At 36.4% G+C, this 14,487-nt stretch overlaps 1 protein-coding gene across 1 annotated transcript in view; it reads right to left on the bottom strand.

Moving 5' to 3' along the window:
* The window catches only part of RFX3 (regulatory factor X3), a 100,310-nt gene that overhangs the window by 14,399 nt on the left and 71,424 nt on the right, over positions 1-14,487 (bottom strand). Inside the window, exons 5-7 of the mRNA XM_040089932.1 lie at positions 6,900-6,974; positions 2,682-2,863; positions 2,003-2,122 (exon numbers count right to left, since the gene is read on the bottom strand). Coding sequence (XP_039945866.1) covers positions 2,003-2,122; positions 2,682-2,863; positions 6,900-6,974 — 377 coding nt within the window. The remainder of the gene's footprint in view (positions 1-2,002; positions 2,123-2,681; positions 2,864-6,899; positions 6,975-14,487) is intronic.

The raw sequence follows: 14,487 nt of genomic DNA, 5'->3' as shown, positions 1-14,487 counted from the left end.
ATTCAGTCTACAGCCTTTGCTGAAGAGGACTAGAAGTGTTTTTTCAATTACATGTGTCTGATAGAGATGGTAGAATTGGTATAACTGCCCAGAGAAAAAGTATATTGCCTGCAATTTACCATTAATTTAAAAGACAAAAGAACCACTAGGAATATGAATAAGCTGACAAAAGAGCAATATTACCATAATCATGAAAATTACAATATTCAGTCTTTTAGTTCTCTCCTGCTAAATCCCGCTAGAATTTTTCAATACACCTGGATAACAACGACAGGAACACATACAGTCATACATGAAACACCGAAGTTAAACACAAAGCCTCCTATAGCACAGTATTTTTCACGTAACAGCTGCCTCTTGTGCACAATGGTACCCTGCAGTTCCCGCCCCTCATCAACACCTTTACAGATCCTCGCAGCAGAGTTTGGGATTGGTGTGAATTGAGCCCAAATTAGGTGCATGTTGGTGCAAGTTCACGTGTGCAAGTGCAAAACAAGGGGCACAGGAGAAGTGTGCACCAACTGCACAGTGCCATTTGTGAGATTTTGTTCAGATATAATCAAGGAACATGCTGCCATAAAGTTAAGAAAATTATGCCAAACATACTTAGGTAAAGAAAATAAGGGAACTGTGTAAGACGTAGGGTGGTGTTAAATAAAACAATCAAGCAAATAATACAAAAAGAAAGATCGAGTCCTAACAGCCATATAATGAAATTCCCAAGTCACTTTTTCATTGTGAATCACAAAGAAGACAAGAGATGTGACAATGTTTAGCTGACTGGCATAATTTTTCCAGAAACAGTTCTAGTTAGACCATTGTGGCATATGTTTTGGTGCACGTATGTAATTTTGAATGCAAGTGAATAAAATGTCTAAGTGAATGAGATTGAGTGGGTAAAATAAGCTTTCTGGAGATTTTGTAAATATCTATCACCATTCCTTACTATATAACCCTGCCATGTTTTTTGTAACAAGCATTTTCTACGTGGCGTTATTATGAGACATCTCATGCTTCTGTATCTTGCTCAGCAAATGATAGTTAAGACCATATATCTTACCATGAGCTTCCATTTAGTAACTAATCTGTACTGTCCAGAAATGACAGTAAAATCATTTCAGATCAAAGTGATCTTTGTATTTGAAATTAAAAGTTTGAAGTCGTGTTTTCCATATCTCACTTGTGTACAAGAACGCAAAATATGCTTGGTACACTATGCCAAACTGTTCATTCAACTGATTTTTTTTTGAGAACTAAGTGTTCTAAAGGTGACTTGCTTGATATGGTGCTCCTCTGTCTATGAGTGTCATGAAATTATACATCTAACGTATTTTACTTTAGGGGAATATGGATGACTAGTGACCAATTAAATCAAAATTAATTTCAAAGAAATTTACTCATTTCCATCTTCCCTCCAAAATTTTCTGTTTAATGTAGTTTTTAATATGCACATTCACACATTCTTTCACCACCAGTACAGGCCTGTGCCACTGCTTTCAGCTACTCTGGAGCTTTCACAAGTTCCTCAGGAACAACAGATAGTAAGGGAACATATTTTCATGTACTTGGAGGCAAACCATTGTGGTCACAGTAACTCTTCACAGGAAGATGAAATAAATATCAAGCAACTTAATAGTAAGTTCTCTGATAAGAAGTGTGAACATAAAATGATACAGCAATGAAAAGAAACAGGAATGTTTGAAATTAAAGCTCTTACTGCTTTTATTCAGCTTGTGGGACAAGAATTCAATATAGTTAAGAAGAATCTGTTCGTGTCATAGGTAATTTTATTATTATTTCTTTTCTGCAAATTTTTTACAATTTCTAGGTAAATCTTCTTTCACACAGAATGGTGTCTGACGTCATTGACACCAACTGCGTATCCAGCACACTTTTGTTTTCACAGCAGAAAAACTGAACAGGAATTCCAACTTGTCCATGTAAGGAAAATAAGACTTGATGAAGTAGAAATAGTAGTGAATAGTTGTGTTTCACACTTTACCTCTGTTTCTGCTGCATGGGCTGTTGTCTCATGGCCATATATTGCATGTCCTCTTGTAGTCGATTAAGAGGAGAGTCTGGCTTGACACGAATCCCATAGTAGTGATATTTGGAGTTCCCCCTTTATGAAAGAACAAGAATTAAAAGAGCAGTAATATTAGCTTTCCCTATTTACATTACATTTACTTTACAATTTACATTGACTGGAAAATAACACACACAAATCAGGTGTGGCTCTCCTGTCACACCTGTTTTACATGAGTGTCATTTTACTGCCTTTGGGAAATTAATTCTCTCTCTTAAACAAACATTATCAGCATGTTAACTTGCACTCCACTTGAGTAAGAAAAATAAAATACAAATAAATACAATTTATCTAGTTATGGGAAAACAGCATTGCTTAGTCATTTCCAAACGGCAAGTTATGTTTTATTTGTAATGATAAAAATCTGAATTGCAGTTACCAAAATATAAACACATAAACTGTCAAGAGCAGAAGAAATAAAACTATAATAGCATCTTGAAAAAAACATAAAACTATTCAACATGAAGAAACAGAACCGACAGAAAACACTAATATTTTAATGCAGGTCTTTTGTATTCTTTTGCCTCGCAGACAAGCTTATTCATAATGATTACCTTTATTTTTTATTACAATTCAGGGTTTCAATTGCACAAACCTAGTTCCAAGTCTTCTGGTCCGCAGTCCCATGAAGATTGACCGTATGAGTTTTCCAAAGGAGGCAGCATTGACTGGATCCAACTTGTGCTCCTGACAGTGCCGTAAGTAATGGTTGTAAAGGGTACTTCTTGGAAGGCTCACTCCTTCTGCAGTTTCGTAGTTGTCTAAAAGCCACTGAAGCTACATCACATACAAAACAGAAAAAAACACAACCTATTATATACTTTATTAAAAATTGCAGCCATACAGGATTAACTTCTGACAGTTGGAACCACTCTTCAGGTCTGTTAAAAAACTACTCCCTTCCTCAGAGTGTCTTTAAATGTTAGTTAAACAATAATGCTTTAATATCTTCAGAATTACCCGGATATAGCAGAATTCATTGCACTTGTGACCTCAGAGAAGTGTCCTTTTCCTAAAATATTTTTGATTCAGTACCACACATCATTATGTGATAAAGGTATCTATGCTTTGGAGACAAATTGTTAGTACCACAAAGAAATAAAGTAATCAAGAATGTAATTCAAATAATTGCAGAAAAAAACCCCATTGGACACATTATGTAGTTAATATATTTGTAAACCTGGAATATGATACTTTCTCTTTGTTATTAAAAAAATATTAAGATACACATAAGAAAAAAAGCTACTTTTTTACTGCATTAAAGTCAAAGAGCTACCTAGGTAACATTGAAAATAACTGGTAGTCTGTGAATCATTAGGGATACAAACGCTTTTGACTTCCAAAAGGAGCAGAATGAGTTTCTTGTAAAAACAGTAATCTTTTCATGTAATTATGGTAGATAATTAGAAACATGCAAGAAGAGATTTTATGTAACATCAATGCACGTTCTAAGTAAAGCACACTCATGAAACACCTCTAGCTGTTGCTAATATAAAAAAAAAAAAAGTTTAAAGGACAATTTAATACTCCTAGATTTAGATTTAATATTAAAGGAAACTGACAAAATATATCAAAAACAATATACTCTGAAAATACATTAAATTTCACTGTTTCAATTTTTTGATATGTCAACATTTTCCTTATTTTTCCCAGTACTTGTCATGGATCCCTAGAATTTTCTAAGCTCTAGAAAAATACAGCAAGAAGATGCAAATGCTTCCAAGACATTAAATTCTTAGCTTGGTTTGCAGGCAATTTTGTATTTCAGATAAAGAAAAAGAAGAAGTACAGTTAATCATCACTATATTGTTGTTTTATATGTACTAACATTCACAAGTGCTTCCAAACTGAGCATCTGTTGTTTTGAAATAAAGCTTAAGAGAAGGTATAATTGTAAACACTTGAGTTTTGTGTGCATTTTTTTAACTTATTTCACTAGTGATCTGACATAAGCCTGTCTTGGCTTACAAACAAAGGTAATTATAACTTTAAACAGTTGCAATCTATCCATACTGGAAATCTGTTATTACATCTCTATTTTTATTAATAAATTTATATAATATTTGTCATATACTATTACATCTAGAATTGAATCAGAACGATACAGAACATGAAGTACTTCTGCTTTCCCCAAAAAACTCTGTCAATCCCAAAAGACTGACAAACAAAAAATAATTATTTTGTAATTAAGTTCTGTATGTAGCATTAAAGATACTTTCCTCCAGATGGTTTCTAATCTATTATTAATCACTTTGAGTGCACTTCATCAATTATATGAATTTCTAACAGATGTTATTTCAAACATAACTTGCATTATTCAACACACAAAAAACCCCAAATCAAAAGTTAAGTGCAATATAAGAATTTTTTCTTTTGGACAGGGTTAGTAGCAAAAGCTTGAAATCCTTACTTGATAGATTATAGCCTGAAAGAAAAAGTGCAGTTAATTCATGATTTTAAGAAAAAATTGGATCAAAACATGATTGTAAACAACTTTTTAAAGAACCCAAGCATTTTTCTGCCAAGCTGAAATACAGTTCTAAAACTGTTCAGGTTTGAGTCCTGGCTTATAAATTTGTAGTACTGACTATAATTTATTGGTAAGATGGGGAAAGGTATGAAATATTTACAGAGCCAGACCTGTTAACTTGAGTGTGACTTCAATTAAGCTGTGATGTTTATAAAACACTCAACTATCAATTAGTTGAATAAGTTGATCAAGAAAGTACATCAAGGAACAAAAGAAAACAGAGGAGAAATTACAAACTCCTTAAAATGAGAACTCATGTATTTAGGAAGAAAGAAATCCTACAAAACCTTATTGAGGTATCAACGGTTGAAAATTTAAATCCCAAATTAAAGTATTCCCACAAATTAATTACCTGCAAAGTGTATAAGTTAATTAAAAACACAATTTAGAATTCTATTTTATAATCTGTTAAGGCAATTATTTTCATAAATGCCAAACCAAACCATTAGAAGGCAAATTCAAGAAAAGTTTAGAGAGAAAGTGTAAATCTACAGTTCCTTTACAATGTCCTTGAGTTTAGAGACAATAAGCATTGCTTTAAAAACAGGCAAAACATCCTGTATGCTTGATCTAGATTTTAAATTTCTTTCAAAATGACCAAAACCAGGAAAGACTTATTGCCACAAAAATATGTACAAGGGTTGTTTTAAATTTTTCTTTCCCCACAGAGTTGAAGATATATCCCTATGACAATATTTTTCACAAAGTGTTCACAGGCAAGAAGTACCATGATAAGTCTTCACAGCTGGAAAGACAGTGATATTCTGTGCTATTAGGAATAGTGTGAATAGTGCTTAGAACTAGGAATGAGTGAAACACAGTTTACTGAGCCACTGCAGCTTATCTTGTACTCTTTCTTGGTTTTATACAAAGACAATGGACTTCTTAACAGGTTTAAGCAGAAACTTACAATAGTTCTACTGTTTTAAGTCTTTCCAGAGAGTTTTGAAGTGTTGCCAAAAAAGTTATGGTCTGTTAAAAATGACATTTACACAATTATTTTAATATTATCTGTCTAATTAAATCTGTTATTATTTAAATAATAATTTTGATACTGTCTGTATCTTCAAAATAATTATTTTGTAAGAACACAAGGTGGAATCTAATGTCCTTCTGTACATAATTTCCTGTAACTTTTTATCATACAGTTTTCCTCTTCCAATCTTAGATTTAAGAAAAAAAAAGTTTGCCTAAATTTTCCACCAAACTTTTTTTAATTTTAACTTCAACAAAACCAGACCCCTACAGGAAAAAAAAATCCAAAATCCAAACCCAAGCCTTCTAAAGCATATATTTTTAATTTGATTTCCAAAGGACAATCCCTACCATCATATTATACATTCAGACTTTATTCAATTTCAATTTCTTCTGTAAAGCAATAAAGGTATTTGAATTTATATAATAAGTAATGCTGAGAAGGAAAAAAAAAAAAGTAATACGAATACAAACCAATCAACAGGGCAAAAATACAAAATTCAAAACCGCAAGTACTAAGAGAAAAAATAAACATTTCAGAAAGACTAACACCTTACAAAGTAATAATATTATTTATATAATAAGTTAAAAATTAACTTGGTCTTTTTATTTTATTTTAAAGTTATACATAATGAACTTATCACTATATTTGGAGATCATATTTTTGCCCAAATATCTTTCAGCTTTGGCTACGAAAAGTTCTTAACTGTAAGACTTGCAGGGTAAGAACCAAGCAAAAGGCAGATGAATAAGACATTTCTGTGTACTTCAAATTAAGGCACTGCTTTCAGTGTTTACCAGGTCATCATAAGGATCCTTAGGATTCTTAAATAAGTAATTTCAAAATAAACTCTCTAGTCAGAATAAATGAAACACCTACGAATAACCTAAATATATTATTTAGGTGTGCTGTTTGTTTCTTCTCTTTCTCTTCACATGCCCCAAATTAGTATATGGAACACAGTTCTTACAGCGTAGACAATTGTATTTAAAATGCCAAAAGCCAGCTAATTTATAATTAATTGAACCTTAGCTTGACATTTACACTGTAATCCGCAAAACAGTCAAATGTGTTAACTCATCCTAACAAAGGTGTAGAGCATAGGAAACAGGTAACACTCTGCAATATACCATAAAGACATTTAATCTGACAAAATAAAGCCATGGGAGGTGTAGTAAAAGATTACAAGCAACTAAGATGGGAAGATTAAGAGCAAAAAGTAATAATAAAATAAAACAAACATTTAGAGGCAGGCTAAGCATGCAGAACAAGCAAGAGAGAGTGTATGTGAAGAAGAGACAACTTACATGGCTGTTGAGAAGAGAGCTTCTGTGAGTGGACAGACCATCAGACTTTTGCAGTGTCTCAATCGCCATTTCAATCTGATAATAGATGTCATTAAAAAAAGGACTCAAGATGGGATAGTAAAAAAGCCTGATCAGAGAAGTTTTGACAGATTCCTTACAGATCAACAGAAATGCCTGCTTTATTCCTGGCTAGGGCACATAATTTATCAAAATGCCTCATTCTAGAGTCCCAGTGAACACAAGCCTCCTCCATGAGGTCAGAAAGTCACTTTGCTTGTAAGTTTTACTGCAGAATCACAGCCACAAAGTTCATTTTACTTTCCAAGCTGCTCAGAATGAGCTCAAAGAAGTAGAATTACTGGCGAGCTGCATTGAAATAAAAATAACCCAGATTGAACAAAAACATAATCACTAAAGTAAAAAAAAGAAAAATTAAAAAAAAATCCCTCAACGATTTTCAGAAAGGCCTCCATATGTTTTCCTTTCAACTAGACCAGGAAAAAACATGCAGAGCTTGCAACAGGAATTGAATTAGAAACAAAACTTTAACTATCTGAAATCACAGAATCAAATCCCAAACCAAAGTAATTCAATAGGTTTTACGCCATTAACTTCACTGGGACAGGACATCAACCTTTACTCCTGCCAGCACCCTTTGAAGATCCCCAGCTGTCAAAGTAAATGGAAAGTCAGGAGTTACACAGACTGCAGGATCCAGCCTTTAGAAAAGCATATTTGTTCACAATAATTTTGTTTTTAAAAAGGAAAACACAGTATAACTAAAATACAAAGTCGATTTTTTTTCAAATGCATATGTATGGTTATTCTCACATCTATTTTCTTTCTTTTCCTTTTAAATAACAATGGATATTTTGATTTTGATCAGTTTGGTAACAACATTAAAGAAAAAACCTAAGTGTAATTTATCTGGGAGGCCAGAAGAGCAAAAACCAACAATGAAAATGACAGAGACAATGGAATGCACAGTAAGAAAAGGCACACAATTATTAGCTACAATAAATGGCCAAAATGAAAGCAATGGAACCACCACTTAAACTTTCAAAAAATATTTACAATTATCTCTGTAAACACTTTTAATTAACTGTCTCTACCCTACTTCAAATACCACAATACCAATTATAATTTTAGTGACATAATTTATCAATATTGGCTGGATTTACTCTCTGTATAGTAGAAATTGAAAAGTACTACAGCTGATATCTGAATTTACCTGCAAAATTCTCCTTTTTTCCCAGGGCAATTGACAAGTATTTTAATGTATTAGCTGTGAGGAGTAATTTCTTCTAATTGTGTAATATTAGCTTTGCAAGACTTCTTTTTAAAAGGCACATTATTAAATATATACAATTATTGTGTAAGAAAACATTCTTGCTTGGCAATAATGTTCTTTCTTTTAACAGTCTGACTTCTTCACTGACTTACTACAGTGGAAAATACCATGAGGTCAAAGTATTGAATCCCACAGGAAAGATCGAATTTTAGAAGCATGCCGCAAGGTAAAAACTACAAGCTGAAAAGATCATCATAAGGTCAGTTTACTATATATTGTGGCCAGAGAGTTTCCCTTCCTAACAAAATGCTGCAATCAAACAAATATGAATGTTTGTCCACATGTACCACAGTGCTTAACCCAGAGCAGTACTGTACACCAGGGTTACACTGCCTGCTGCTCATTCCCACTACTGCCCAACTCTCATTTTGTCCCTGCAACTTGTGGCCTTCTTTGTTCAGAGAACTAATCTGTAAAAAAGATTGGCATCTCTAGTAATTTCACTTGAAAAGTGGCATTACAGATGACACGGATTCCTCACTGCCATATAGATTCCATGGCTTTTGGGGGCAGCTGTTGGGCTTTTGGTCATTTGGGAGATTTTTGCTGATGGAGTTTCTTTTAGTAGATTTCATCAGTATGGTCACTGAAGGCAAAGAATCTGTCTTCACTTTTAATGCATCACATAAGCCAAGCAACACTGGTTACCACTAACACATGTTAATTACTTTATCAAGCGCAGAAATGGGATATATATTTAAAATGAGCCTCCACCATATTCTACTAGGACAAGCTTAAAGAGAAAATGTTTTCACTACTAATTACTTTGTTCACCATTTTTAGATTATATTTTGATAAAGTGAACTTTCACCTTTATCTGACAGATGTCTCTACAATGTCAGAAACCCTCTGCATATGAGTTGTAAAATTACTTCTTAACTGTTTTTGAGCATAAAGTATGATTCATTTGAAGACAGATTTTTTAGACACTAAGTGATTCACGTGCCCTTTCTGAAAACTTACAGCTGCTTATTGTTCTACTCTACTGGCGGCCTGCAGGGCTTAACTCTAGGGCCAGTTCTGTCCATATTTTTATCAATAATCCGGATACAGAAGTCGAATGCACCACTGGTAAACTTGCAGGTGTTACCAAACTGGGAGGTGCTGTTGACTCTCCTGAGGGATAAAAGCCCTTGCAGAGAGAGGGATCTAGATACAGTGGAGTACTGGGCAATCACCAGTGACACAAAAATGACAAGTCAAAATTCCAGATTCTGTACCTGGGATAGAGAAATGGCCAGGCACAAGTCTGAACTACGAAAGGAGCAGCTCCAGGGTTGCAGAGAGTGCTCTGGGAGTGCTGGTTGGCAGCAGGCTCTGTGGCAGCCACCAGTGTGCCCTGGCAGCACACCCCATCCTGGGTGCACCAAACCCCATCCTGGATGCACCAAACCCCATCCTGGATGCACCAAACCCCATCCTAGGTGCACCAAACCCCATCCTGGGTGCACCAAACCCCATCCTGGATGCACCAAACCCCATCCTGGGTGCACCAAACCCCATCCTGGGTGCACCAAACCCCATCCTGGATGCACCAAACCCCATCCTAGGTGCACCAAACCCCATCCTGGGTGCACCAAACCCCATCCTGGGTGCACCAAACCCCATCCTGGATGCACCAAACCCCATCCTAGGTGCACCAAACCCCATCCTGGGTGCACCAAACCCCATCCTGGATGCACCAAACCCCATCCTAGGTGCACCAAACCCCATCCTGGATGCATCAAACCCCATCTTGGATGCATCAAACCCCATCCTAGGTGCACCAAACCCCATCCTGGGTGCACCAAACCCCATCCTGGATGCATTAAACCCCATCCTACATGCACCAAAGCCCATCCTACATCCACCAAACCCCATCCTGGATGCATTAAAACCCATCCTGGATGCACCAAACCCTATCCTGGATGCACCAAATCCTATCCTGGGTGCACCAAATCCCATCCTAGGTGCACTAAACTTGACATCCCTGGCTGTCCAAAGAAGTGACTGTCCCTCCATGCCTAGTGTTAGGGCAGGGCCCCCCCTTGATTGCTGGGTGCAGATCTGGGCTCCACCATTTCAGCATGATGAGAAGGTCCTGGAAGTTGTCTGGAGAAGGGCAAGACAGGTCACGGCCTGTGAGGAGCTGCTAAGGGCTTTGGGTTTGTCTAGTTTGGAGAAAAGGAGGCTGAGGGGCAACCTCCTTGCTGTCTACAGCTTCCTGAGGAGAGGAAGTGGAGAGGGAGGCACTGATCTCTTCTCCCTTGGATCCGATGACAGGATGTGTGGGAATGGCTCAAAGCTGTGCCAGGGGAGGTTCAGACTCGCCGTTAGGAAGCATTTCTTTATAGAGAAGGTGGTCAAGCCTGATGATGCCCTGAGCATGTCAGTGTGCAAGGGGCATTTGGACAGAGCCCTTAACCTGTTTGACCTCTGGGTCGGCCCTGAAGTGAAGCAGTTGGGCTAAATTATTCTTGTAGGTCCACCACAGCTGAAATATTTCATTTTCTTCTACTCTGTTATTCTAAGGTTTTGGCCTTTCAGGAGGCTCTATGTGACACAGCGTACCATGTGTACAGGAAATTGAGTAAAAAGTTCCTGAAGTGAGGGATCTGTTAATTCTAGATTTTAGGTTCTAAGTTCTGGCCAGGGACTTTTATTTATGGTCTAGAAAAACTGAACATTATCTCTCTATTCGAACAGCACTTAAGCACAAACACAGAATAACCACACAGGTAATACAGTGTGTATTATTATGATATTCTGTGGAAAGATGAAAGTAATTTTAACATTTAAAATGCATTCTGTGTAAATACACAAGGAAGACTGATACCCTTCCATTTTTAACAATAAGCAGTGAGAGATTCCAGGCACAGATTTCTACATATTTATCCGATATGTTAAATAAGAAGAATTTCACTTATTTGAGTATGTGATCTGTCATACATTCCCCCTTTTCGTTTCTAAATAAGATTAAAAATATTTATTTAAGAGTTCTGATAACTGAAATGTAACTGAAATGTACACTCCCACTTCAATTCCTGCTAAACCATGTTAAATGTCACACTATATGTAGGAACATTAATCAGTTTGAATAGTTACAAACACAGGCAGTCACTAAATTAAGATCATTATAGGTGAGAAAACTATGATTGCTAAATTCTTCAATTTACTTTGTTTGGCAGCTAAAATACTGCCTTATACTCTGACGCAATCATTAAAGAATAAGGATATTCTCCTGGGGTTAAAAAATTCAGCAGTTTGATCCCAGTATGTGCATCTATAATGTAATCCTTACAGGATCTACTGATTTGGAAATTATCAACTGTTTTTGTTAGGTTATGTCTTAGTATTCATTAACATGTTGCTAGATAAACAAATTATAGTCCAAGATGCATATAGCACAGACATAGCAAACACCTATCCCAAACCCACTTTGCAAAAAACTCCCTTCTTCTTAGGAAGAAGAAATAAATAGTGCTCTTCCATATGATTCAACTAACAATTTAACAATTAGTACAAAATGTTTATCATTTGCTCTGAGGAAGTCAAAAGAAAGAAAACTGCAAAAATTGAGGTCGTGAGGTTTAGTGAATAATCCGGGTACCCTACAATTTTTTTTCTTTATCTGTTTGCATTTGCAAACCACTCTCCACCAGCAGCAGGGCAGGCAGGTGGTATCTTACTATTCAATGTATTGTTGCAAAATGTTGAATAAAGATAGCTCCTGTCTCTTTTTCCACAAGCACCTTTCATTCACATTGCCCTTTATCCAATTCCAAAGGTTCACCCTTTTAGGCTTTAAAGGAAGTGAAATTCTAAAGCAGCAATCATCACAATGCTCTATTATGAAGGAATTAATAATTCACCATATGTATACAAGAAAGACTGATTTGGTGTTACAGCTAGCTAAGTCCTGGGTACTTGTAGCAATTGTGTCTTCCTAAATAAGGCAGAACTAATCTGAAAATACAGGATAAATGGATATGGGCCTTTTGAAAATGTGACACTTTCACCCTTTTAGGATGGCACAAACATACATGGTTTATGGTGGCTTTCAGTTCTCTTTCAGGACAGAGTACTCATGCATCTCATACTGTTTTCTGAAACCTGTGCCAGAGGGTTGTGTTAAGGCAGACAAGCTCACCCACAAGAAACAAGCTTGAAAATGAAATTGTATTGACCATGTGAGGAGAAATCCAATCTAGCCCATACAGCTGGGAGTCTTAGGGTTTTGCATTCCTGTCAATAGAAAATGCTGTAGCAACACCTGCAAACAGGGTCAGTGAAATTTTGCTCAAAATATTGAAACAGCACTATGAAGACAAAAAGAAAGATACTTCCTTAAGTCTGTGGAATGAAAGAAATGTAAATATGCAGAAAAAAAAGAGATGTAAAATAAGTGCAGTATTTCACATAAAGCTGACCTTAAAAGAATGCTGATAAACCTTAAAAACTTAGAAAAAGTAATGCTTTTTCGTATTCCTAACAACTCCTCTGATTAAATTGTAAATATGAAATTTTAATATACATTACAGATTCAGGTCAAAACACTTGCTGCAAATGCACACAAGTAGTCTACAGGTACATAAGGCATGCATCCTGACTAATGAATATAGCATGTTCTCTAGTGATTATAAAAGAATATACAGAGTTGTTTGGGAAAAAACCACACCTAGCAGTCACAGACTGAAAAATAAAAAATGCTTGGAGTTAAATATGATCACCTTTTCCTTCCCAAATTTTCAAATGTAACATTGCTACCCAGGCCCCAAGGGACCTTGACACACTTGAGGTGGGCTAATGCAAATCTCATGAAATTCAATTAAGTGAAGTGCAAGGTCCTACCCTTGGATCATGGCAATCCCAGGTTACAGGCTGGGTGGAGAAGTGTGAGAGCAGCCCTGCAGAGAAAGATTTAGGGGTCAAGGTGAAGGAAAAACCCAACAACAGCTGGCAGTGTGCACTCACAGCCCAGAGAGCCAAAGGTGTCCTGGGCTGCATCCAGAGCATGCAGCCAGCAGGGCCAGGGAGGGGATTCTGCCCCTCTGCTCTGCTCTGCTCTGCTGAGACCCCACCTGCAGAGCTGCATCAGCTCTGGTCCCAGCACAGAAGGAACATGATGGATCTGCTGGAGCAAGTCCAGAGAAGGGCATGAGGTTGGTAAGAGGTCTGGAGCACTTTCCTTATGAAGACAGACTGAAGAAGTTGGGTTCTGTCCTGCCTGGAGAAGAGAAAGTTGTGTGGAAACCTCAGCGCAACTTCCAGTATCTGAAGGAGGCCTGCAGGGAAGGTGAAGAGGGACTCTTCATAAGGAACTGCGGTGATAGAAAAAGGAGTAATGGGTACAAACTGAAAGGGGAGAAACACAGGCTGGATATTAGGAACGAATTCTTTACTGCGAGGGTGGGGAGACACTGGAACAGACTGCCCAAAGAGGTTGTGCATTCCCCATCCCTTGGGGGTGTTCAAGGACCAGCTGGAAAAGGCCTTGAGCAGCCCTGTCTGGAGGGAGCTGTCCCTGCCCATGGCAGAGGGCATTGGACTAGATGATCTTTTCATCTCCCTTCCAACCCTTAACAATCTACGATTCTATGTTTATCTTCTTTGCTAGAAGTTCTCAAACATAGGGTCAAATCAACTCATTTACCATCTTCTCCCCAGATCATCCAGTTATTTGTATACCTAATGTCTCTTATAAATGTCTTTAAATATATTCTAAACCTTTTTCTCTGCGGTTATTTTCCCCACACTGGAAAACAAAACAAACAAACAAAAATCCCATGTAAAAATCTATTGCCAAGCTTGCCATAAAGACTTTTAAAATATATAAATTCTAGCTAGTACTGAAAAACACAGGTAAATACATCAGAGTTATTCACACCAGAGAACCAAAATAGAGAAACTAAAAAGAAAATTCCATTTAGATTACTATTAAAATCAAATTTGAAAACATTTATGGCACAACAGCCTTAGACAAAGAGACTGGCCATTTCAGGACAAATGTGTATTTAATCAGAAACAAATAAATCCTATAGTCCTTTAGAAAGGTGATGCATCTCTGCCATTGATAACCAGACTGCTTTGAGAACATCACGGCAAATCTCCTGGCATCCAGTTTATTATGCATTTTCAAACAAAAAGAATTAACACAAATTCTACCCATGGATTGAAAGATACCTACTTTTGATATCTTATGATTAAAAAAAAAAAAAAAAAAATTGTGCTTCTTAAATTTTTTTAAAATCACAAACT

This window comes from Hirundo rustica, chromosome Z (genome assembly GCF_015227805.2).
Source record: "Hirundo rustica isolate bHirRus1 chromosome Z, bHirRus1.pri.v3, whole genome shotgun sequence".
Taxonomy (NCBI): Eukaryota; Metazoa; Chordata; class Aves; order Passeriformes; family Hirundinidae; genus Hirundo; species Hirundo rustica.
This window is presented reverse-complemented; position numbering and strand designations above follow the sequence as displayed.